This window comes from Eretmochelys imbricata, chromosome 5 (assembly GCF_965152235.1).
Source record: "Eretmochelys imbricata isolate rEreImb1 chromosome 5, rEreImb1.hap1, whole genome shotgun sequence".
NCBI classification, from domain to species: domain Eukaryota; kingdom Metazoa; phylum Chordata; order Testudines; family Cheloniidae; genus Eretmochelys; species Eretmochelys imbricata.
Genome location: NC_135576.1, coordinates 53,700,846 through 53,728,339, shown reverse-complemented (window position 1 = coordinate 53,728,339; position 27,494 = coordinate 53,700,846). Strand labels below are relative to the sequence as shown.

Genomic DNA, 27,494 nt, shown 5'->3' with positions numbered 1-27,494 from the left:
AGAGAGCAGGTTTTGTCATTTGGAAAACAATAAACATGGAGCCCCTCCAAGTATTTTAGAGGCCTTTTAGCCCTCACCCCAAAGTCAACACAACTACAATTTGTTTTATATTTATCTCATTTGTCAGTGATATATAATAATGCCTGAGATCATGCTGCCACTGACTACCAGTGCTGCCTCCCTGCCACAGCTTCGGGGAAAGGGAGGAAATTGCAATAGTCATTTTTTTCCCCACTGTCTGTTTAAATTAAATTATTTGTAAGTTTATCACAGTGTGTAGTAAGGATTTTACAGAAATAACGCTTAGGAATTAATTCTCAGTTAATGCTTAAGGTGGAAATGCCTATATTCAGGTGTGCAAATATAGTTTGAAATGTCTCCCTTCTCCTGATCAACAGGAGGGGATGTTGATAGGACAGCAGGATATTGGAGGAGAAAGAGGAGAGGCTGCAAGAACACATGCTTGGCAGGATAAGTCTGCCTCCCTCCTCCTTGAGTCCTCTGCTTTCCCATTGGCTGGGCTGATGGCACAGGGCTAAATGGCTTTGATGCACCTCTGCCCCATCTGTATAAACTCTCCTGAGATTTTTCAAAAGCCTCTTGTCCCTGTTAGCTTGGTGCTTGCAAGAATTAGGATTCAGAGGGATGTGGAATTGGCTTAGCATGTTTTGATTTGGTCAAAGATGCTTGTAAGGTGAATTTGTCAGGCATCTGTTGAGCCAACCTGCATCAACAGGAACTGGAAAAGTATGAACTGTGCAGTTGCCTGGATAATTTTGTAGGCATTTGGCTGAGTGATCACACACAGGGACACTTGCAACACAGGTCCTGAGCTTTTTAGGGTTAATGGAGTCCATCTGTCACATGGAGAGGCTGACATTTGACTCTGTGACCTTAAGGGCCAGCAGGAAATAGGTGCCAGGCAGTAGGATAGGGGTGCAATGAAGCTAATTGCCGTAGCGCCCATGGCTAGTGCAGATAAAGGTAAGGAGAAAAGGACCAGTTCCCAGAGGTAAATGAGACCCAAGATTTTGCTGGTGGACCTTGTGCCTGTAGGAGAAGGGGACATGTGAACTCTTTGCAGACTGAAAAGGAGTACTTGTGGCACCTTAGAGACTAACCAATTTATCTGAGCATAAGCTTTCGCTCTCCTTGTTTACCTCTATCCCGTATTTTAGGGAGAGGGAGAGAGAGAATTCAGAGGTGAGCTAAGTCCCAGGGGGAGGCCGAGGAGGGTTTACCTTGAGTTATTGGTATATGGTGGGAGCCCAGTAACTCACTGTTAGACCTAGTTAAATGCCTGGTATGTGGGAGCAGGGAGTGGGTGCCTAACTCGACTTCCCAGTGATAAATTAATAAAATTGCAGCTGGTCACTTAAATCCATCCCTGTGTCTGTCGTTCACTCAATTGTATATCCTGATCAATGCCTGTAAATGTCTGCTCTCTACTATCCCGTTTCAAATTCCCAAGGTATATATGGCCCACAAACTTGCAGAAGATCTTTTGCAGAGCTAAGCAAATAATTTACAAACAACTCATGTAATGAATTTCCCCTTGTGAATTGTTTTGGAACAGGGAAAAAAAAATCACATTCACTTGAAATAATTCGCATTTCTTTTCCAGCAAATTATTCTCAGTCAGCAGAATATTTGTGAAGTCTGAATACTCAAATTTTTCTCTGTGCTGGTTACTCATGTAAGTCATGTTGTAATGGGTTTTGTTCCCTGATTGAATGACTTGCATAACCAATCATGTGCAAATGTCGTAGTACCTCATAGGTGTCTTAGGAGGATAAATCCATTAACATTCTTGAGGTGCTTAGGTACCTTGGTGATGAGCATCACAAAAAAGTCTATAATAAAATTGTAAATATTGCAACTGAATATACATCTTGTGCTGCATCAATTAGATACAAAAGAGCTCCACTCAGGGACCTGACTTAATACAAGGTTATTTATGTAACTAACCAATGCAGTGCAAATTTCCAATTATTTATTCAGTTACAATATTCACAATTCCCACTGTGTTGGCTAGAGGACCATCACAGCACAAATGGCAACATGCCAATTTTACAGATTATACAATTTGGAATTTGTTTTTAGCAAATATTGCAGCATTCAGGCTTAGAGAACATTTTTGTGAATACTTGCATTCATAAAACTCAGACTTTCAAATGTTTGTGGAAAGCAAACTAAAAGGAGTCATGAAGTTAATCAGTTGTTGAATGTAATTAACTATTCACGGACAATTTTTTTGCACAGTTTGCTCAGTTCTAATGAAAGTACAGTGCTTCTTAGATGCTTTAGATCTCTGCTAATAACATATTTGAAACCAGTAGCACCCTGGATTAATTTAACTGCTATTCCAAGTATGTCAGTCATGAATCTGAGTAATCGATCATTTCAGTTGTATTCATTTTTCCCATTTTTTCATTCACAGGATGCTCTGGCCCCTTGGGAATAGAAGGAGGAATTGTATCAAACCAACAAATTACTGCATCATCCACCCATCGGGCTCTTTTTGGGCTCCAGAAATGGTATCCGTACTATGCACGACTTAATAAGAAGGGTCTTGTAAATGCTTGGACTGCTGCAGAAAATGACAGATGGCCATGGATTCAGGTAACAGATGGAGTTGTGGTAGAAAAAAAAAAATCTCCTCGACTCAGTTGCCAGAGTCATTTAAGAAACTGATGAAGATAAGTGGTAAACTAATAGCAGGATTCTTGTTCACTGTCATAAATGCATCCTAGATTAAAGGTGGGTGGGAAAGGATCCTAATTTCAGCTTTTTTGTGTGTAAAATGTACAAATCTTATATAAAAACACGACACACTCTAATAATCCATTGTAACTGTAAGAATCTTCTGTACATAAAAACAGATTCTTATCAAAGAGTCAGCTTTTCAGATATGCCACATCTCTGTTCATTAGTGCTATAGTAGCATTTAGCAGCAGCAGCTGTTGATGGACAGCCTTTGATACTTATAAAGTCATAAGCCCAATCCTGACATCTTTTTGCAGACAAAATTCTCATCTGCTTTACTAGGAATTTGCCCAAGAAGGGACTTTAGGGTTGGACCCTCTATTTGTGTCCTCTCTGTCTAGCAACATAACACACATGCCCACTTAAAGTAACTCAGCGTGCATTATAGCAGATGCAGTGGTAACTGTTGTAGTTAAGATTGATATGTCTTCTATTTGAATCCCATTTTCAGATGTTTGTAATGTTCTCAAACATACCTTTGGGGGCTGAAATTCTCCATACTTTATCTCTGCCCAGAAAAAAATATTTTTGGAAAGTTGCAAATGGAAATGTCCACTCAATGGATATGGGATTTCATTACCATGCAAATTGTGTAATTATTTACACAGGTGGATTCATGACTACACAAATGGCAAAGCAGTGGAATAACAAATCCAATGGCTATATGTTAAGGAGTAGTGTTTTAAGCTTGATATCAGATTTGTAGCTAATCTTAGCTGGTGATTTGTATAGGTTGTTTTTTTGTTTGTTTTTAATGATGTGTGTGTATTGGACTAGCATTTAGCTACTTTAACTATTTGTTACCTAATAAAGCTTGCTGCACGGCAATATATGTTACAATCCAATCTCATATGTAACATATAACAGGGGCCACTTTCATATTAGTCTCTATATGGTCTCATGTAAGTCAAATATGTAAAATATATGCTTAATAGTATTCACATGCAAATTGCATAGTTTTTGTTCCGTGTGGGATATTTTAGTTCTCACATTGACTCCCTGTGTTATTTTTGTGCACACTTACTGACTAGTAGGTACAATATATGTTCACAAGTGTTATATGCACTTTTCCTACTTACCTAAATTTCAGGTCCAAAATCTCTTACAGGTAAAAATTTCAAAACCACCTGTTTCAGAGTAGCAGCCATGTTAGTCTGTATCTGCAAAAAGAAAAGGAGTACTTGTGGCACCTTAGAGACTAACAAATTTATTTGAGCATAAGTTTTCATGAGCTACAGCTCACTTCATCGGATGTGATATTTAGGAGCAAGGGAGTTTTTGAAAAATTTACTCTATGTTGTTTTATTATTAACTATTATAATTCCATAGTGAAAAAACAAACATCTTAAGTATCTTAAGATCTGTTTCCTTCCATAAAGTCCAGCAGGGAGTTGGAAATTCCTGAATGTACACATTGAGAAGGAAGGGGAGAGAATAAGGGAAAGGGAATTGGGCAGAAGTATGTTCTTGGAGTCAGAACCTAACTTAAAAGTAAAATAGGAACATGAAGTAGTAAATGTCCTTTTAGGCTCTGCTAGCGGGAAGTTGTCTCTAGTCAATTATGGTGGGATTTTCTGCCTGATTCAGAGGAGGGACTTAAACTCAGGTTTCTCATTTCCTATATCAGTGCCCTAACCACTGGGCTGTTAGTTATTCTTCATGGGGCACTCTCTTTATATATTTTTTTCACAAAAAATATAGCAAGGTCTTTTGTGTGAAATTAAATTCTTGTTTTCCAGTCAGCCCTTCTAAGGACTGTAGCTTATAGGGCTAGCTTGCCTTCATTATCTTCACTGCCTTGCCTTCATTATATTCTGTTTCATTATATTCATCAGTAATGCAGGGAACCTATATCCTGTAAGACATTCATTTCAGCAGTTAGCATAAGGCTTGAGGCCTATGAACTTTGGCACAGATAAATGACCTAACAGTCTCCCGTAACTTTTGGGGAACTGAGCATAGAATTTGCAAGGGGGAATTTTGACCATAATGACATCTATTAACCACAGGAACAGGAATCAACATCCACAGATGACTAACCACGAGAGTGCCATGACAATGAATTGACATATATGATAATAAGTTGAGATCTTTGATATACTAACCCATAGGAGAAGAACACACCAATGTTAGTAAGGTGACATTAGTACCTTAGTACATTAGTAACATTAGTAAGGTGAGGAAATATAAATAAGAAAGAGGGGAAGAAACCCCTACTGAATATGCAGCAGACATAGTGGTGTCAGCATAACATATTATAAAAGTTGCATCCCAGCCTGTGGGTAGTAGGAGAGAGAAATGTAGCCCTTGGAAGGTGCTAGAATGATGGCCACTGGTGATGAGGGGGAAGGTGATGGTGATGAGGAAGATGATGGCTAACATTTCAAGTTGTTCTGCGAGGGATGGTGTGAGTATATGGAGGTTCAGATGTACTTTCTGTAGTATCGATCTACCTTACTCAGTTGGAGTGTTTGTGACTGTGTTAAATGTATGAATAAACTATTTGTAAATATAGAAGAGTTCCTACAGTATGAGAGTTACAGCTGTGCACGTCGGGGTTCCCAACTATATAATACTTCAAATAACACTGGCCCTAATCTTGAGACAAGAACCTGACAACCCTCAAGGTGATAACTGGGAATTCTTAAGTAATCAATATAATTAATACATAACCTATAATCAGGCTACAGGACTTACCACAGTGTTACCAGATTTTCCCATTACTTTGGGGGTATGCTCATTTATTAGGGTTACTCTTCTGGGGGAGCGGTGTTCTATAATTCTATTAACGTACTGCTTGTGTCACTTGTGTTCTCATACAGAGCTCTACTTTTCCCTCCCAATGGAACTATCCTTCAGGACCTAGGTTCCCCAGGGCTGGGTTCTACCAGCCCCAGAATCACACACACACACACATTAACAGAGTGTGTCTGAGAGCGTCGGATTAATCAGCACTCCCAAGCTGACGCCTTATATTTCACTGGACTCAATAGGCTGGGTCGAGTAGCATTCCCAAGCTGTCACCTTCATATGTCCCAGGCTCAGCACATTCCTGTCCCCACTTTCACGTTACAGTTGTTCTGGTACTAACCCACTTGATAAGCAAACCACACAGGATTTTTGGGCGCTGCAGGGATCTTTATCTTAGGTACGAGGAGTGTTGCTGCAGAGCGAATAAGGAAGCCAAAAAACACCCACGGAAGGGGAGACGGAGGAGAGAGAGAGAGAGAAGCAACCAGCTTAATTATGAAAGTTATTTATTACCAGGTAAAAACCATAAGGGAGCCAAACAAACAAAACAGTTATAATATTAAATCTAACTTAAATTTGATTACAAAAGTCAGGTTTGGAAAACTATAACTGATCACATGAGAGAGAGTAAGACAGAGAGAGAGAGAGAGATGGGTTCTCACCGCTCCATGAACCTTGAATCAATTGGGGGTCCTAGCTGGTGGTGGTAGCTGAGGGTCCAGAGTGCTGGAGACAGGCAGAGCACCCCAGTACGATCAGTCAGAAGAAGATGAAGTCACAGTAGAACTGGTGCAGATGTTGGATACAGGGTAGGGGTTTTTGTAGGGAAAGAACAATGGTTCAAGGGAGAACACTAGATTTGTTTATGGGTAAACTGATGCCTTGAGGGAGTATACCAAAGTTGTTTTGTTCAGCCTACACAATAGGAACTCATCGTTCCTGCAGTGGGCGGTGTTCTGTTGAGGGAACTGTGGCAAAGTACCTTGTTCTCCTCAGCAGACTCAGTCCTTTTTAGCCTTTGAGACACCGGCTTGGGCAAGGCAAATCCTTACAGGTAGCACAGGGTCCGGTTATTCCTTTCCCTGATCAGTCCCTTGTGTTAGTTTTCCTTCCCTTCTGGGGCGGTGGAGTGTAGCCTCCCTTCCTCGAAAGGTTCGGTGCCTTGTTGGCCTTAGCCTACTGGTAGCTTCTCTCACTCTCTCCTCTCCCTTCCTTCCACGCGGGGGAGGGTTTAAAAAGGTCTCCACCAGTTGGAGCCAGCTGAACCTAATTAGCTCCCTAGCAACCCCTTTTCCAACTCAACCTTATTTCCCCCTGGTTATCTCCTCGGTGGACAGGGAGAGGCCTTTTAATCCCCTGGGACTAATTACTACCCCTCCCTTTTTTGTAGCTGTTTGTCCTGGGTTTACCACAGAACTCACAATGGAATTAGGCAGCTTCAGTATTTTGGATACCAATAAAGGATTTATTACTAGAATTGGTCTGATAACTACTGAGCTGGGTATGTGCAAGCATGGGTTCATTAGCATCTGGAGCAGAGATTCCCCCATCATGCAGTGCTTTCCTGCTTTTTTGGTCCCATAGTTCACTGTGGTTCTTGCCTTGGAATCTCTGTTCTCCATTCTGTATGCTAATGGAGATGCCTCCCTGTCCCATCTTCAATGCAAATGAGGCTAGGGGAGTTTTCTTAATCCTGTCACCCTTGTCCAAGGGGTTTAGGTGTGTCTCCCACTGCCTTTTCATTGCTTTTTGTAAATCTTTCTTCTGATCGGCTTTGGTTCAAGCAGAGTCTGGGGGAGAGGGGGTCCTTTGTGAGTCAGACAGGTTGGATACTGCGCCCTGGTTCCCCAAGGACACAGAGTGACAGATAAACACTAGGTAGTGTTATTTCTATCCTATTCAGATTCTTATACAACTTTTATCACAATGGTATTTAAGTAATGTGCCTAGCCTCTCTCACATGTGAGTCTTTCTTACTTTGTCCCTCCATCTCCCCCTTGCACTTAGAATGAACGGTGGTCATGTCTGTGGTGATTCTTAGAAACTGCAGCAGTTTATCTAGAGTCTTGGAATAGATCCCATCCAACCATTCTTCCTGGGCATAAATAAGGTTCCCTGCAGTTTACTATGTGGATTTTTCAGAAAAGACATTAAAAATTGATGTTTGGTGTGAACATTGAGAGCTGGTGTTGCATTTTCTAAGACTAGAGATTTTCCATAGTTTCATTATAGCCGGAGCACTAGAGATAGCTATAGTTAAGGTTGCCTGAGCATTTCCATTATAACCTGTTTTCAGTCAGTCATAACATTTTGAAACTTTCACTTACTGAAATGAAATTTTCCAGGGCTTATCTCTGCCCAAGGGTAACTTCTGTTTTAGCACCTGAAGAAAAATTGTTGAGCTACTTTTCAGTAGGGGGAGAGTGGAAATAAAAATACATTATTCCTCCCCCTGCCCCCCCCCCCAAAAAAAATCTTGCAATGTTTTTCTGAATACCTTTAGTGCTAAAATAACTGGGGATAAAAAAAAAAATCTAAATTGGGAAAGGAAATAGTCCTTGTCAAGGAGAAATGCCTTTGAGGTTCTGCTGGAAATTGGTTTTGATTTCTCAGAGATATGAACCATTGGAAAAATCAGATTTCATGCATGCATTCTACTTTGCATTGGACCCGTTTCATTCTCTGACCAGTAAAATACTCACTAAGGGGCAGATATTCCCTGGTCCTCACATGGGTGCACAGAGCGAGGGTAGTTGGAGGGAGGAGGGATAGCTTAGTGGTTTGAGTATTAGCCTGCTAAACCCAGGGTTGTGAGTTCAATCCTTGAGGGGGCCATTTAGGGATCTGGGGCAAAAATTGGAGATTGGCCTTGCTTTCAGCAGGGGGTTGGACTGGATGACCTCTTGAGGTCCCTTCTAACCAGGATATTCTAAGGTAGGGAGCAAAGGAGAGAAGCAGCAGGAGTCTCAGACCTCACCCTTGTACAAGAGCCTGGGAGAATTTATTTAATTTTCACATTGCAATCCCTGGCTCTCCTAGCCCTCACCAAAGGGAGATGGTGTTCTGTATTGCCTCCACTGCAGGGTTGTGCCTAAGAACAATCTAGCCTTAACTGAGGCTAGATTACATAGGAGGCCAATCTAGCACCTCTTAGAATCTCCCTTAAAGTGAAGGCACACAGGCAGATGTGGAGGCTACGAGAAAGTTAATATAGCCTGATACTGCATTAACTTGATTAGACCTTGTCCTAACAGATAAGAGGACCTGACCACAGAAATAAATATTAATGGAAGCTTAGGTAAAAGTGATCATGACTTGATCATATTTATAATGTGCAAGCAGAATGAAGTCCAGACCAGTAATACATGTATACTTGGTGCTTTAATTGGGCCAATTTAACAAAGCTGAAAACAATTATGAATCAGATCAACTTGGGGGAAGAATTTAATCAGAAAAATGTGAATAATAACTGGGAATAATTTAAGAACACCTTACTAGATGCCCAAAAAAACTACAATTCCACAACTGACGGAAAAGGCTGTGCTTTAGAGAAAAAGTGAAGGTAGCTATAACAGATACTAATAAAATGTATAACTAATGGAAGAAAGGGGGATTGATAGTCATTAATATAAATCAGAAATTAGGAATTGTAGAAAACTGATGAGAATCAAAGGGACACAAGGAGAAATCTATGACCAGCAAAGTTACAGACAATAAGGAGTTTTAAAAATATATTAAGAACAAAGAATCCTAACAATGGTATTCATTCATTTGTAGATGGCAATGATAGAATTGTCAACAATAATGAAGAAAAGGCAAAAAAGTGTTCAATAAATATTTGTTCAGTATTTAGGGAAGAACTAGATGATAGTGTCATATTGTGATTACATTCTTTCCATTGCACTAGTATCTCTGGATGATGATAAATAGTAGCTACTCAAGGGAGACACTTCTAAACTGGAAGGGCCAGATAACTTGAATCCAAAAGTTTTAAAAGAGCTGGCTAAGGAGATTGCTGAACTGTTAATGTTAATTTTCAATAAGTCTTGGAAGCCCTGGGAAAGTTCCAGAAGATGGAAGAAAGCTAATATTGTGCCAATTTTTAAAAAGTGTAAATGGCATGACATGGATAATTATAGGCCAGGCGGCCTGACATCAATCCCAAGCAAGATAATGGAGCAGCTGATATGGGACTTGATTAATAATGAGGATAATGTAATTAATGCCAATCAACCTGTGTTTATGAAAAACTAGATCCTGTCAAACTAAATTGACATTTTTTTTGATGAGATGAAATGTTTGGTGATGAAGGTAATAATGTTGACATAATATACTTAGTTTTGTCTAAGGTATTTGACTTCATGACATTTTGATTAAAAAACTAGAATGATATAATATTAACATGGCACACATTAGATGAATTAAAAAACTAGCTAACTGATAGTTCTCAAAAAGCAATGGTAAGTGGGGAGGTATCATCAAGCAGGTGTGTTTTCAGTGTGGTCTTGCATGGATCAGTTGTTGGCCCTCTGCTATTTGATTAAAAAAATGTTAATGACCATGAAGAAAACATAAAATCGTCACTGGTAAAGTTTGTAGATGACACAGATATTAGAGTGGTAAACAACGAAGAGGATAGGTCACTGTCTCAGAGTGATCTGGATCTGTTGGTAAACTGGACACAGACAAACAATATGCTGTTTATATGGCTAATGTAAATGCATACATCTAGGAACAAAGAATGTAGGTCATAGTTACAGAATGGGGGACCATATAGGGGAAGCAGTGACCCTGAAAAGATTTGGGGTTCATGGTGGATAATCAGCTAAACATGAGCTCGCGTTGTGGTGCTGTGGCTAAAAGAATCTGATGCAATCCAAGGGTGCATAAGAAGGGGAATTTCAAGTAGAGAGGTTATTTTACCTCTATCTTTGGCACTGGTGTGACCATTGCAGGATACTGTAGCCAGTTCTGGTGCCCACAATTCAAGAAGGATGTTGATAAATCAGAGAGTAGAAAATTCAGAGAATAGCCGTCAGAATTATTAGAAAACAAAGCCTTTTTCTTTCTGAGGTCCCCCAACATGCTATAAAAAGTCCATGGCCCACCGGTGCCACAACAACTGCTTTTCTGCATATCCAGTAGATTAAAAGCTGTATTAAAATTGATAGTTATACAGTTAACAAATAAACATATATCATAAAAAAGAAAAGGATAATATAGGTACAAAAATAAAAAAAACAAAATATTCTTTTATTTTACATACTCAGGTGTAAAGCTTGTTGCAGGTGCTGACCCACAGCCTGGGTGGCCCACCGAGGTGAGTGAGGGACTGAAGCCCGAGCTCTGCTGCCTGGGGCTGAAACCTGGTCTATTTTGGCAAACCCTCTGAACCCTGCTCACGGCCTTCCATGGAACTGCAGACTCCTGACTGAGAACTGCAGTCTTAGACTGATAGACTCAAAGAGCTCAATCTATTTAGGTTAACAAAGAGGAAGTTATGATTAGGGGTATGGAATGGCTTCCGTATGAGGAGAGATTAATAAGACTGGGACTTTTCAGCTTGAAAAAGATGACAACTGAGAGGGGATATGATAGAGGTCGAAAAAATCGTGACTCATGTGGAAAAAGTAAATAAGGAAGTGTTATTTACTCCTTTTCATTACACAAGAACTAGTGGTCACCAAATGCAATTAATAGGCAGCAGGTTTAAAACAAACAAAAGGAAGTATTTCTTTACACAATGCACAGTCAACCTGTGGAACTCTGTGCCAGAAGATGTTGTGAAGGCCAAGACTAAATTCATGGAGGATAGGTCCATCAATGGCTATTAGCCAGAATGGGCAGAGATGATGTCCATAGCCACTGTTTGCCAGAAGATGGGAATGAGCATCAGGGAATGGATCACTTGATGATTACCTGTTCTGGGGCACCTGGCATTGTCCACTGTCGGAAGACAGGATACTGGGCTAGATGGACCTTTGGTCTGACCCAGTATGGCTGTTCTTATGTTAAGGGGTGACTTAATTTTACAGTCTATAAGTACCTATATGAGTAACAAATGTTTAACAATGGTTCTTCAGTTCAGCAGAGAAATGTATAACACAATCCAATGGCTGGAAGTTTAAACTAGACAAATTCAGACTGGAAATAAAATGTAAATTTTTGGCAGTGAGGTTAATTAACCATAGGCACAGTTTACCAGGACTCTAGTAATGGCCATTTTTAAATCAAGATTGGATTTTGTTCTAAAAGATCTGCTCTCGGAATTATTTTGGGATTGGTCTATGTGCTATGTTGTACAGGAGGATCACATTGGTCCCTTCTGGCCTTGGAATCTATTAACTTTCTGGCCAATTTCCTGCAGTTCTTGAGGGAAAGGGGAAATGAGGAACATTCCTTCCATCCTCAGCCCGCCCCTTTTTGCCTCCCCATCTGTAAGTGCTGCCCCTGAAGAAGGTTCCCTGTGGGATCCAGGCCAGGGTGGGAGCGGTGGAACACAGTGCTGTGGAATCAGCTGACCTCATCCACTCTGTGTGCAGGATGGAGAAGGTCCATGTAGAGCATCCCCTTCATAGTGTTCTGATTGATGGAATAGTTGGGCTCTCAGAATGGCAATTTTTTTTCTTCAGAAACTAAATGAATGCTTCACAGAGATTAGGTAGAATGATATGAAACAAGAAACTCATTTATAGATACATATATATGTAGAAAGCAAATTAACGTATGGTTCAGTGAATCTAAACCAATAGCGTGTTTCTTTATCATAGTTTCCAATGTAAAGAAAATTCTTAGGGAAGTTGTTATATAATGGACAAAGTCCCACAAAGTATAATTATATTCAGACTGTAGCTATTTTTGCCCGTAACATCATTATCTTTTGTCATTTAATTTCTTTATTTATATGCAGCCCATCAAGTGAAAGTTTTTGAGTACTTTGCTTATAACTCACTTGTAATGAGTGCAGTTTTCCCCCTAATCTTTCAGGTGTCTGACACACATGAACTAATTAGTATGCAATTTCATTTTCCTGCATTCTCCTGATGAACTGAAAACTGAAATTGCTATTTTAAATTTATGCTCCCAGCATGTAATTAGTAATGACACTACAATGTTTGTAATTGGCTGGCAATTTAAAGGGTCAATGACCATGTTTTTGAAAGCAAATTGAAGGCAAACTCAGTTATTTCTCTCTTTTTTTTTTTTTTTTTTTTAAGAGTTCTGCTGACCTTTGATTTTCCTTATAGGTTTAGAATATTAATAATATAACATCCATGTTAACCACTTACTGCTTCATTAGTGACACCAGACATTGTTTCTAATTAAAAGGGGAGAAACATTCACATCTTCATACTTTTATTTTAATAATTTCTGGCTAGAGATGATCAAAATTGTCACTCTCCTTATTGTAGTAATGCCAACTATTTTCTTGTAAAATCCCATTTATAAATCAGAGCTATTTTCTTTACCATTGCTAGGCCCTTTGCTTGCTTTATGGGCTTAGGATATAAGTGTTCTCCTCCTTTGTCCTCCCAAGCCCCTCCCACCCCCCTACACACACACACACAAATCTTAATCAGCAGCCAAGCATTCTAATCTTCCTACTCTAGCCCCTTACTGCAGCCATCACGGTTTTATTTGTTCATACGTCTTATCTCCTAAAATACTGAAATGAACTTCCCTAATAGAGGAAAAAATTAAACTGAAAAAATATGAATGATGAGGGAATTATTTAAGAACACTTTACTAGATGCTCAAAAAATTGCAATCCCAAAAAAATCAAGAAAGAAAGCTGTACTGATTTTAAAATAATAATTTGGTTTAGAGGGAAAGTGAAGGCAGCTATTTAAAAAAAGGAAGAAAGGTGAAGCTGATAGTAAAGAATCTAAACAAGAAATTAGGAATTGCAGAAAATTGATAAGGGAAGCAACGGGACACAAGGAGACGTCTATGGCCAGCACAGTTAAGGACAGTAAATTGGAGTTTCTAAAATAGATTAGAAACAAAAATAATTCTAATAGTGGTATTGGTCCAATACTAGATAGAAATGGAAGATTTGTCAATAATAATGCAAGAAAGACAGAAATGTACAATAAATATTTTTGTTCTATATTTAGGTATGAAAAGTGATGTAGTCATATGATGGTGAAACATTTTCCATTCCAATAGTAACTTAAGCAGATGTTAAACAGCAGCTACTAATGTTAGATATTTTTAAACCAACAGGTCCAGATAACTTGTATTTGAGAGTTTTAAAAGAGTTGGTCCAGTGAGCTTCTCAGCCACTAATGTTGATTTTCAATAGGTCTTGGAACACTGGGGAAGTTCTATAAGACTAGTAGAAGACTAATGTTGTACCAATATTTTAAAAGGGTAAATGGAATGACCCAGCTAATTATATTCCTGTCAACTTGACATTGACCCTGGGCAAGATTATGGAACAGCTTATAAGGGATTTGATTAATAAAGATTTAAAATAGGATATTTAATGCCAAGCAACATGGGTTTGTTGAAAATGGATCCTGTCAAACTAACTTGATTTTTTAATTTTTTTAGGTTACAAGTTTTGTTGATAATGGTGATAGTGTTGATGGAATATTCTTAGACATCTGTAAGGCATTTTAGTCAGCAAGATATTTTGATGAAAAAATTACAAAATACTAAATTAACATATTAAATGGATTCATTAAATGGCACACATTACATGGATTCACAGCTGGCTTCTAGATCTCAAAATGTAATTGTAAATGGGGACTTACCATTGAGTGGGTTCTACTGGGGTCCTCAGGGATAGATTCTCAACTGCACCCATATTTCCTCACTTTTGCTCCACCCAGTGCACTCACTCTAGGCTTGCAGTTCCTTACTCTCCCTCCTGACTGAGGTTTTTCCAGGCAGTTCCCTGCTTACATGGTAATATTTTCAACAGACCAGCAATTCCCTAAACAGACCAGCATCTGTGCTTTGCTTTCTTAAAGCCTATGAATAGCTATAATTGCTAGCACTTATAAGTTATCACTCATCCTTTTAAGCAAGCACATTTATTCTTAAGATGAAAGCATCACAGAGTAAAACATATTAAAAACAGTAAAAGAACCCTCACACACACCAAGAAGCTTACCAGGGATCATCCCAACAACCAATTCCAACAAAGACTCTGATAGGAGTCAGTCCTTCAAACCCAACCCCTGCCATGTGTGGTAACTGCAGGTAAATGTCAGTTGTTCATGGAAAGCATTGTGCATAAGTAAGTTTTGTTTATTGAATAGTGTCACTCAGGAAATATTGTCCACTCCTCCATCATTAAACCAACAGTGAAGGGGGCCCCAGAGAACTGGAAGTGGGTACATGGTTGTATGCTAGTTATTAAGGTTGAAATCCAAGATTCCCACAGCCAAATGAGGAGTGGTATGAACAAGCTGGACATGTTCAGCCACCATCTCATAACCAGAGTTTGCTCTACAGCTTCCTGCCTGTTTTCTCCTTCTTCCAGGCTCCTTAAACTCAACACCATCCAAAGGAAATTAAAACATTTCCTCACCTGGGGTTCACTTTATTCACTCCTCAGATATACACTGTCCCTCTAGCGGTCCCAGATCAGTGTCTCTCTCCTCTTAGCTGGGGGGTTCCCAGCCCTCTTTCCCAGAGCTGGGGCAGAATTCAAAATATTTGCAAGAGTCAATCTTTCTCCTTGCAACTGTTGCTTCTTCAAGCCGGTTACAGATTCTCAGGCTTCTGTTACTGAGCATTCCCCGTTTCTGCAGCCACCTGCTGCTCTTCATAGGGAATCCACTACCACCTTTAGTAATCAGGGTTGGCTAGCCCCGGGCCCTCCAGCCATTACGGGGAAAGACACCCTGTCACATACCATCCTCACCCCTGAGAACCTTGCCCACCCAGGGCAAGGTCTTGCCAGGGAAATCTAAATATGTTTTCCCCCATTCAGTGACACCTTTGGCTTTGGGGTCTGGGCCTGATAGTCTCCAATTCCTCTTCCAGTTTGCTAACCATGATGAGAAAGTGATCTCTTTCTGCTAGGGTTGCCTGACACTCATCAGTGAGCTTGTCCTTTCAGAACAGCCAGCTCTACTCTGTGCTTCTCAGCCAGAGAAAGTAGCCATCTCACATCCTTCCCTCTTAGCTCTGTGTTGCACCTCTTGGCAACTGTAGGAAGTGCTGCCATCATTGTATCATCCACCCTTACACAGCTCTCATATGTATGTCCTATTCATATACTCTGTCAGCTGCCGTTTTCTGCTTCTTGACCTCTTCGACCCATGCCAGCAGGTGCCCTGCTCTACTCACAAGCAGGATAAGCTCCTTAACTTCTTCCATTCTGTGCTTGCTTCAGTTCTTTTACTTGGAACCTAAACCTCTCCAGATCATTGTCCCAACCCAGTTTCCTCGCCCCTGCTTTGCGTCTCTCTATGGTTCTTGCATTTCTGGCAGCAAACTGTAGCATGCCCCAGTGCTGTAGGATACTCATTCTGCAGAGTGCTGCTTTGCCTTTTTTCTTCCCCTGGTCTCAGTATTGGGTCTGCACCCTCTCTCACTTGACCTCTCTTACTGGGGAATTATCTTTCCTTGTTCTGCAGGGCTTTCCCCAGCAGCTTCTTCACAGTGCGGATCTGCCTAATGTGCCTGGCCTTTCCACACTGAAAGCATTTAGGTCATCTCCTTTCCCCCGGATCCATGCTTCAGCGTTCCTCCATTTCTGAGCCAACCATCCCCTGGAATTAGGTCACCATCTGGGGCATTCAAATGCCTATGTCCCGGCTTCCCATGTTGGAAACAGGAGTGCAGTGTGTATTTCTCCTATCGACCGCACTGAGTCTCTTGCCTCTGCTGCTGATTATGCGGCGCTGTCCACAGCACTTCCTTTGCTGATCCTGCAGAAGTTGCAAGAGGACGGCCTGCATCTGCTGTTGTCACAACAGGTACTACAGTATTTCCTCCATCTTGCTATCTGCTGCTGCACCATTGTTACTTTCCTCCTTGATAGAAGGGAGATCCTGTCCACTATACCAGTGTGGGAGACAGGCTGGCTGCCACCCAACCTCCCCCTTGTGGCCGAGGGTGCCTGTGCAGTGCCCGACCTCTAGTAGCCTCCCCTTTACAGGCCCCTGAAGCCTTCCAGAGAGTCTTTGTTGTTAGGGTTTCCACCAGTCTGGGTTTTATTTGGACAGTCCAGTTTTAGTTTCTGTGTCCAGGTTGCCAGGTGCCCAGTTTTTGACTAGGAAGTCTGGTTAAAAAAGGGACCTGGCAGTGTCCAGTCAAATGTACTGACTATACATCAAAGCCCGGTTATCGCAAGGTGAGCAGAAGCACTGGGTCATTAATCTGCCCCAGCCCCTCCTCAGCTGGATCCTCCTCCTACCTTCAGGCAGGCTCCTTGTCAGGCTGCAGCAGCCCCCTTCCCAGCTCCATCGCACAGGGAGTCCAGCTGGGGTGGTGGGGGTGGAGGGGATGTGAAGACAATCCAGCAAGAGACTTGGGGAAGGGGGAAGAGGAACAAGCAACAGGGCCTTGAGGGGAAGAGGCAGAAAAGTCCTCAAGGTGGGAGGGGGGTCTGGTTACCAGCTGTTAGAAAGGTGGCAATCCTATTTCTTGTGCCTTACAGCATCCCTTTCTGGGGCTGGTTTAATAGTGGACACAGTCAGAGTCCTTAATCACAAAATAATCCAACATAAAGTCCGAAATCACAAGCTCTACCTGAAGTGCCAGTTCCCAGCCCTCTCTGGCTGGAGCTCAGTCCTCGCTCCTGTTCCCACACTCTCCTTCAATTAGTCACCTGCTGCCTTTTATATAAAATCACCTGATTCCACTCAGGCTTAGCCCCAAGCTCTCCTGCTCATTGGCAAGCCACACTTTTATAGTGTCCCATCCAAATTCCTTAGCCAAAGAAACTTACAGTAGCATGGGTTATTACTCAGAAGGGAAGAGAAACGAACTGTGCAGTCAAGTATCAAATGAGGGGAAATGGCAGAGGGGAGCTGGTATTTCTAGCAGTTATGTAGGGGATTAATTTTCAGGAATGCTGGGTTCTAATGCCTGCTCTGCCATAGACTCACTGTGTGATTTTGGGCAAATCACTAAGGGCCAGATTTTTAAGAGGTATTTAGGTGCCTACTGGGATTTTCAAAAGTATCTAGGTGCCTTCAACCCATAGAAATTAGCGCACCTAGATGCTTTTGAAAATGCCACTAGGTGACTAAATGCTTTTTAAAAATCTGTTCCTTAACATCCGTGCCTCAGTTTACCATCCTCACTTTCCAGATGAGGAATACCTACCATAACATGCTAAAGCATGTTGAGAACCTTGAGGAAAGGTTGTATCCAAATGTGAATATCACCTCAGGGCTCTGGCATGGATGTTAAGGTTGAAAAGCCATTATTTTACAAATATAATTCTTCTTGTGTTTTTGAGTTGTATGTACTGTAAGTTTTAGTTGCACGTGATACTACATGCTCAGATACCATGGTGATGGGTGTGGTATAAGAACCTGAAGAGACTTTTCAGCCAGTGGATACATTGCCTGTCTTGTGAGAAGTGAATATTTTTTTACACTACCCAGGGCTGGAAAGTATTCTGCTCCCAGCACAACTGTATGCCAGCCTATATCCCAAAGGCTGCATTATACCGAGTACATTAATTTACTGCTTAGTCTAATGATCCTTTCTAAGTTATCCCTGATGGAAAATTACAATTTCATTTAAAATTAGATTTAAAAAGTAATCTCTTATATGTAGTTATAAAGGAGGTCTTAAAAATGTGTGCTATTTTTTGATTAAACAACTAAAACAAAAAGACACTTAACATTAAGTTAGCAAGCCTTGGTATTGCCGTAACACTATTCAGTCTATAATTGTTTGGCTATTCACCCTAATTACCATAATGCTAGTGAAAATTTTCTTTCTTAATAGTTTAAAAAGATATATTCTACAAGTTAACTGCAGCTGCTCTCAGTTTTAGAAAATGTGATAATAGTATAAGAATGCTAGTTAAAACAATCTTTTTGTAAGATACAAAATTCACATAAGCTAATGTGCATTTCTTAATGCATTTTAATGTATTTATAGTAAATGATGTGATGAAACACTTCACAATTTTTAAATAGTAAAACTGTGTCTCTATCATGACGAAGGCCATCGGTCCGGATCAGGAGAAGTCCAAATCAAACTGACATCAAAGCTACCAGTTCAAGAGCAGGAATGATAGTGACAGCTACAGGAGATCCACGCTGTTGCTTGGACACTTCCATGAGAGTGCTGCCTGTCAGAGCCCTTAAGGAGGGACTTCCCATGGTGTGTGTCCACAGTGGTTTGTGGATTGCAAACTGGTTACAGCTGCCGTGGGGTGGCAGGTTTCAAGACCCACTGGGCCTTATCTTTACCCAGCTCCCTGTGGGGGCACCCTCCACCAGCTCAGATTTGTCTGGATGGGCCACGTGGAAAGCTGTCATGATGTCAGGGGCATGGGCTTGTGATTCTGGCTCCCAGGATACCTCTTCTGGGCCATAACCTTCCCAGTCTACAAGTACCAGAGAGAGCTGCAATTGATTTTTCAAGTCCAGCTTCTCATGGACCTCATACTCTTTGTGTCCTTAGGTCCACACTGTTAGGGGTGGTTATTGAGTCCAGTGAGCGAAGGGGTTTTCAATGTAGGGTTTTTCCAAGGATACATGAAACACTAGGTGTATTTTGAGGGATCTGGGAAACTGCAGTTTCATGGTCACTAGGTTGATTACCTGACTGATGGAATATGGCCTGTGGTATAGGTAATCTAGTTTATGAAATGGCCGGTTGGTGCAGAGGTTTTGGGCTGAGACACACTATTTGCTCGGTTGGTGTATGCCAGGCCTTCCTGACGCCAGCAGTCAACGTGCTGCTTGTAGTCTCCCTTGGCCTTGTCCAGATGTGCCTTGAGTTCTTCTTGGACCTTCTGGATCTGCAACACCCAGTCAGCGACTGTGGGATTGGTGGAGTTGACAGGTAGAGCCGGTGGAGATGGCAGTGAAAGCCGTAGTTTGCACAGAATGGTCTCTGCATGGTGAAGACATGGTCAGCATTGTTGTAAGCAAACTCTGCTTGGGGTAGAAGGCTGGACCAGTTGTCCTGGTGGAAATTTGTGAAGCAGGACCAACTGGATGTTCTGGGTGTATTGCTTGGGATTCTCAGAAAAGATGAGCATATCATCTAGGTAGACTACAGTGTACTGGTCTAAGATGTAATGGAAGACCTCGTTCATGAAATGCTGGAATTTGAGGCCAAATGGTATTACCAAGAATTTGTAATAGCTTTTTGAACTAGGTACAGCCATCTTCCACTCATTCCTGGCTCAGATCCAAATCAGGTTGTAGGCCCCACACTTATGAGAAGTTCTGTGAATGCTTGAGCCAACTGTACACAGTCCAATAGTTCCAGGATGAGTAGAAGGGCATATTGATTCCTGATGGCAACCCGACTGAGGACTCGGTAATCCAAGCATAGACACAGGGTTCCATTTTCCTTTTAACAAACAGAACTGGGGCTCCAGTAGGAGAAGCAGATGGCCTTATGAAAACCTTGGCCAGATTCTCCTGGAGATAGCACACAGGACAAACAGCCCTGGTTCCAATATTGTGTCGATATGGACAAATGGCACCTTGCTCCCTGGTTGCAGTTCAACTGGGCATTTATAATTCTGGTGTCATAGTAGGGTGTCAGTATTCTTTTATTCAAAGACATCACCATAGTTGCTATACTTGGGGGACAGTGCTGAAATCAACTCCATTGGTGTTTGCAGCTGACCCTTAGCCAAGGCCCTGGGAAGGAGTACATTTTGATTCTGGGATTAATCTGATTGTGAGCGAAGACAGACTTGCTGGCAGAACTTGGACCAAAAGCTAACCTGGTGCTCATGCCAAAGGATGTACAGTTCATGAGCCAACAGCCATGAAATGCCAACAATTATGGGGATGTGTGGTGAGCGGATTTTCTCAAACTGAAGGACTTCCTGATGGTCCTGAATGGCATCATCTTCTGTGTCACTGGCCCTGATGACAGGAGTGAGCCATCTATAGTTTACAATAGGTCATGTACAGTGTTTGGTTGAACTGGAATACTCAGGGCTTGGGCTGTATCAGCATCTATGAAGTTGTCTGCTGCTTTGGAATCCACCAGTGCCTACTGTAGCAGAATTCGGTAAGGCTCCCCTAGAACACAAAGACAGATCTGGACTTTAAGGTTCTCGTGAGGAACAGGGGGGTATTATTGAGGAGCTCACCTAGGCCAAACCCCTCTACAGGGACTGGGCATGGTTGTTTCCTGGACTGAGTCATACTAGAGCTCAGGGTGGGCAGTAGGCAAAAACATGGCCACAGTAGAAACAAAACCTGTGGTGGCAATGCTGCTGTTTTTCCTCAGGGGTCAGAGGGTGGTGGGTGCTATCCAGCTACTCAGGTTTAGCATCTGGGCTGGAGACAGGTACTAAGGAGCACTGGTCAGTTAGTAACATGGACCCCTCCTTTCCTCATCTCACTCACTGAGAGTACAGTTGATGCATATGACAAGGTCGATGAAAGCATCTAGGTTGGTCAGGGCATCCACCTGAGCTATGTCATCCTTAATCTCCTCCTCACATAGTACTCACCAGAACTGGTAGAACTAGGCCACTTCATTTCACTCTGTGTTGGAGACTAGTCACTGAAAGCGGGCAGCATAGAAGGAGGCTGGTCCCTGCCCTTGCTAGAGTTTGCACAGAGTCACCTCCACCAAGCAGGCATGGTGAGGATTGTCAAATATGTCAGAAAACGCCTGGAGCAAGGCATCCCAGTCAAATAATCAGGCTCACTTGTTCCGGTATGGACAAGGCCCAGTCCACTGCATCTTCTCTCAGGAGGCTAATAATGAGTCTTACTTTTGTTTGGTCAGTGAGGTAGGACCGAAGGTGGAGCAGAAACAGCAGGCAGCATTGGTTAATAAAGCCCCTGAATTTTTAGAGGTCCCCATTAAAATGTTCTGGGAGGGGGACTGGGTTTGGATACATGATCACAGTGTGTGCCTGTAATGCAGCATTGTTATCCTGTAGCTGAGCTGCCGTTCTCATAGCATCTGCTCATCAGTGGCATGCTGTGCCATTTGTGCCTGCAGCACCATGTTTTTATTGTGCAATTGGGTGAATTGCCTGTGCAGAGCTTGGTTCTCTGGTGCAAGCTGTGATACTTGGGCTCAGAGCATGGGGAGTTCCTCCTCAGAATGGTTAGTCTGTTCAGGCATCTCCAATATCCTCTGAGGCATGCTGGGCAGAGAGTGGGGATCCTGACATGTGTTGTCAGAACCAAACCTGAGACTGGGAGTTGTGGCGATGTTCGTAGTAAGGTTGCAGGCCAGGGCCGATACCCAGGGTCAGAGTCTGAGTCAGGTTTCAAGGTCCGCATCAGGAGGTGAAGTCCAAATCAAGCTGAGGTCAAAGCCATCAGTTAACGCGGTTGCCTGAATGCTTTCTGGAACTCTCCTTGGGATTATATAGGGCAGTGAGCCAATCAGGAGCCATAAATATACTGCCTGTTAGGCCCCTTGAGGCAGGATTTCCCATGGTCTGTGTCCACTGCAGGTCAGTGATAGTGGAGTGCAAACTGTGTACAGCTGCCCTGGATTGGCAGCATGGGGATGTTGGCCGCCTAGCAGCTCTGCAAGCCTCTGTTTGAGACCAGCTAGGCCTTACAAACTTAAACATTGTAGGTGCCTTTATAGAAATCACCATGGATGTAGTAAAATGTTCTTTATACCTATATTAAAAGCTCCCCCAACTGGCTTTATCATGTAGTCTGCCAAAGCCAAGATACCATTTTATAATCTAATATGTGCAGACTTTCCAGACTAATATTCAAATATAAATCATTTATTTTATTTCCAGTAATTATTAGTGTGAGAGAATTCAGTAGGTGTTTTATTTTAAAATAAAATATTTGGTGGTATATTTGTTACGCCTCTCAGAAAGTACTTGTTTATATTACTTCTTCCTTTTATTATCATCTCACCATTTAAAAAGAAAAATATATTTTTTTAAATTGATAAACTACATTCCTAGTCCATAGTGGTCAAGGAGAGGATTGGCAAGAAGGCCTGACAAGTAACGCCCTAATCCTGGAAAGGGATCTACACACACAGATTGTGGGTAAAAAAATTCAAAATGCATGTAAATGATTTAGGAGCCAAAGTCCCATTGACTTTCAATGAGCCTTAGCCTTCTAAATTCCTAAGACATTTTTGACAATGGGACCTAAGCTTCTAAGTTCCTTAGGCACTTCTGCAAATTCAACTCTGTGTCACCCACAAAGACCTATAGGTGTCTTAGGCCCTGACCCTGCAGTGAGTTTTACACAGCTGACCCTTGCCCATGGACAAGACTCCATTGAAGACATTAGGCTCTAAACACTGGGAGCCCCACATATAATGGTCCTTGCAAGCAGATCTCTTTACATGATTGGGATTGTACTGTGCTACTCAAGGTAGTTAAATCCAAAGCAGACTGCAAAGAGTTACAAAGGGTTCTCACTAAACTGGGTGACTGGGCAACAAAATGGCAGATGAAATTCAATGTTGATAATTGCAAAGTAATGCACATTGGAAAACATAATCCCAACTATACATATAAAATGATGGGGTCTAAATGAGCTGTTACCACTCAAGAAAGAGATCTTGGAGTCACTGTGGATAGTTCTCTGAAAACATCCACTCAATGTGCAGCAGCAGTCAAAAAAGCCAACAGAATTTTGGGAATCGTTGGGAAAGGGATGGATAATAAGACAGAAAATATCATAATACCACTATATAAATCCATGGTATGCCCACATCTTGAATATTGTGTGTAGATCTGGTCACCACATCTCAAAAAAAAAATATTGGAAAAGGTACAGAAAGAGGCAACAAAAATAATTAGGGGTATGGAACATTTTCCATATGAGGAGAGAATAATAAGATGGGACTTTTCAGCTTGGAAAAGAGACAACTAAGGGGGGATAGTATAGGGGTCTATAAAATCATGACTGGTGTGTAGAAAGTAAATAAGGAAGTGTTATTTACTTCTTCTCATAACACAAGAACTAGAGCTCACCAAATGAATTTAATGGGCAGCATGCTTAAAACAAACAAGAGGAAGTATTTCTGCATACCGTGCACAATCAACCTGTAGAACTCTTTGCCAGAGTATGTTGTGAAGGCCAAAGACTACAACAGGATTAAAAAAAGAACTAGATAAATTCATGGAGGATAAATCCATCTATGGCTATCAGCCAGGATGGGCAGGAATGCAAAATCATCCTCTGAAATGTCCCTAGCCTCTGTTAGCCAGAAGCTGGGAATGGGCAACACGGGATGGATCATTTGATGATTACCTGTTCTGTTCATTCCCTCTGAAGCACCTGGCATTGGCCACTGTCAGAAGACAGGACACTGGACTAGATGTACCATTGATCTGACCCAGTATGGCATTTCTTATGCTGTACATATTACAAATCACTGAGTAACACAAACATTAATAAATAATTTTCATCTCCCCTCCATCTCATATACCCTTGCTTTCAGATATTGTCAGAAACAAAAGCTATTGGGTAGTTCATTCCCATTTATATTAAAAGTACGAATTGTTAAACATAGTCAAAACCATAGAATCATGGAAATGTAGGGCTCGAAGGGATCTCGAAAAGTCATGAAGTCTAGCCCCCTGCACTGAGGCAGGCCTAAGTAAGTGTACACCATCCCTGATAGGTCTTTGTCCAACCTGTTCTTAAAATGCTCCAGTGATGGTGACTCCACAACCTTCCTTGGAAGCCTATTCCAGAGCTTAACTACCCTTATAGTTAGAAAGATTTTTCTAACATCTAATTTAAATCTACCTTGATGCAGATTAAGCCCTTAGCATATTGGAAGACTGTTAAGAAGACCCTCCTCAGTCTTCTTTTCTCAAGACTAAACATGTCCAGTTTTGTTACCTTCCCTCATAGGTCAGGTTTTCAAAACCTTTTCTCATTTTTGTTGCTCTCCTTCAGACTCTCTCCAATTTGTCCATATCTTTCCTAAAGTGCAGCTCCCAGATTCCTCCAGCGGAAGCCTCACCACTACCGAGCAGAGTGGGGCAAATACTTCCCGTGTCTTACATACGACACTCCATTTAATGCATCCCAAAATATTAGCATGTTTCGCATCTGCATCACATTGCTGACTCATTCAATTTGTGATCCACTATAAACCCCAGATCCTTTTCAGTAGTACTGTTACTGAGCCAGTTATTACCCATTTGTAATTGTGCATTTGATTTTTCCTTCCTAAATATAGTACTTTGCATTTATCTTTACTGAATTTAATCTTGTTGATGTCAGACTAATTCTCCAATTTGTCAAGGTTGTTTTGAATTCTAATCCTGTCTTCCAAAATACTTGTGATTCCATCAATATTGGTGTCATCTGCAAATTTTAAAAGGATACTCTCCACTCCATTAGCCAAGTATTTAAAATATTGAATAGTACTAGTTCCAGAACCTGGGGTGGGCGGTGGGGATGGGGCATGAGATATACCCTCCCAGTTTGACAGTGAACCGTGATAACTTCTCTTTGAGGAAAGTCTTTCAACCAGTTGTGTGCCCACCTTATAGTAATTTCATCTAGACCACAGTTCCCTAGTTTGCTGATGTCATGTGGGACTGTATCAAAAGTGTTACTAAAATCTACTGCTTCCCCACCACCCCATCATTTGGGCAAGTAAACCTGTCAAAGAAGGAAATTAGGTTGGTTTGGCACGATTTGTTTTTGACAAATCCATTCTGGCTATTCCTTGTAACCCTAATATCCTCTATGTGCTTACAAATTGACTGTTTAATAATTTGTTCCAATATCTTACCAGGTATTCAAACAGACTGACTATTTTATATTTCCCTGGGTCATCTTTGCTCCCCTTTTAAAAGGTACATACCTTATTTGCCCTTTTCCAGCCCTCTGGAACCTCACCTGTCCTCTGAGTTGTCAAAGGTAATTGCTAACAGTGCCAAGATAACTTCAGCTAGTTCCTTAAGCATCCTTTGATTAATTTCATCAGGCCCTGCCAACTTGAATAGATCTAAACTTATCTAAATATTCTATAACCTGTTCTTTACCTATTTTGACTTGCAGTCCTTTGCCCTTGTTAATATTAATTGTGTTGAGTGTCTGGTCACAATTAACCTTTTTTAGTGAAGACTGAAGTAAAGCAGGCATTAAATACCTCAGCCACCTTAATGTCATCAGTTGTTAACTCTCCTTCCCTACTAAGTGGAGGACCTATGTCAAAAATATAAAGGGAAGGGTAAACCCCTTTGAAATCCCTCCTGGCCAGGGGAAAGCTCCTCTCACCTGTAAAGGGTTAAGAAGCTAAAGGTAACCTCGCTGGCACCTGACCAAAATGACCAATGAGGAGACAAGATACTTTCAAAAGCTGGGAGAAGGGAGAGAAACAGAGGGTCTGTGTCTGTCTATATGCTGGTCTTTGTCGGGGATAGACCAGGAATGGAGTCTTAGAACTTTTAGTAAGTAATCTAGCTAGGTATGTGTTAGATTATGATTTCTTTAAATGGCTGAGAAAAGAATTGTGCTGAATAGAATAACTATTTCTGTCTGTGTATCTTTTTTGTAACTTAAGGTTTTGCCTAGAGGGGTTCTCTATGTTTTTTAATCTAATTACCCTGTAAGATATCTACCATCCTCATTTTACAGGGGGGATTTCTTCATTTCTATTTACTTCTATTTTTATTAAAAGTCTTCTTGTAAGAAACTGAATGCTTTTTCATTGTTCTCAGATCCAAGGGTTTGGGTCTGTGGTCACCTATGCAAATTGGTGAGGCTTTTTATCCAACATTTCCCAGGAAAGGGGGGGTGCAAGTGTTGGGAGGATTGTTCATTGTTCTTAAGATCCAAGGGTCTGGGTCTGTAGTCACCTAGGCAAATTGGTGAGGCTTTTTACCAAACCTTGTCCAGGAAGTGGGGTGCAAGGTTTTGGGAAGTATTTTGGGGGGAAGGACGCGTCCAAACAGCTCTTCCCCAGTAACCAGTATTCGTTTGGTGGTGGTAGCGGCCAGTCCAAGGACAACGGGTGGAATATTTTGTACCTTGGGGAAGTTTTGACCTAAGCTGGTAAAGATAAGCTTAGGAGGTTTTTCATGCAGGTCCCCACATCTGTACCCTAGAGTTCAGAGTGGGGGAGGAACCTTGACAACCTACAATTTCCTTCATCTTTTTCTTGCTCCTACAATCTCTTCTTATTGCCATTTATATCTCTTGCTAGGTGTTACTCATTTTGTCCCTTAGCCTTTCTGATTTTGTCCCTACATGATATTCTTTTGTATGCCTCCTTAGCAGTTCTATCTATATTTCCACTTTTTGTAAGATTCCTTTTTGATTTTTAGGTCATTAAATAAAGAGTTCCTGATGCAGCCATATTAGCCTCTTACTAGTCTTCACGTCTCTCCTTTGCATTAGGATAGTTTGCAGTTGTGTGTTTAATGTTGTCTCCTTCAGAGACTGCCAGCTCTCCTGAACTTTGTTTTCCCATAGATTTTCTTCCCATGGAACCTTACCTATCAGTTATCCAAGTTTTATTAAAGTCTAATTTCTTGAAATCCATTATCCTTATTCTGCTACTTTCACTTCTTCCTTTTATTAGGATCACGAAATATATCACTTCATGGTCACTTTCACCCAAATTGCTTTTCACCTTCAGGTTCATTACCAATTCCTCCCTACTGGTCAGAATGTCTGTCCCCCTAGTTACTTCCTCCATTTTCTGAAAAAACAAAGTTGTCCCCAATACATTTCAAGAACTTTCTGGGTATTTTGTGTTTTGGTGTATTACTTTGTATTACTTTTCTAACAGATGTTTGGGTAGTTAAAGTCCCCCATTACTCATGTTCTCGATATTTCTGTTATTTGTTCTAGAAATCCCCCTTCCATGTCCTCTTCCTGATTTTA

The 27,494-nt window shown here is 41.3% G+C and overlaps 1 protein-coding gene across 1 annotated transcript in view; it reads left to right on the top strand.

The window, feature by feature from the left end:
* EDIL3 (EGF like and discoidin domains 3) overlaps window positions 1–27,494 on the top strand; it is a 385,232-nt gene that overhangs the window by 254,831 nt on the left and 102,907 nt on the right. Inside the window, exon 6 of the mRNA XM_077816328.1 lies at window positions 2,441–2,622. Coding sequence (XP_077672454.1) covers window positions 2,441–2,622 — 182 coding nt within the window. The remainder of the gene's footprint in view (window positions 1–2,440; window positions 2,623–27,494) is intronic.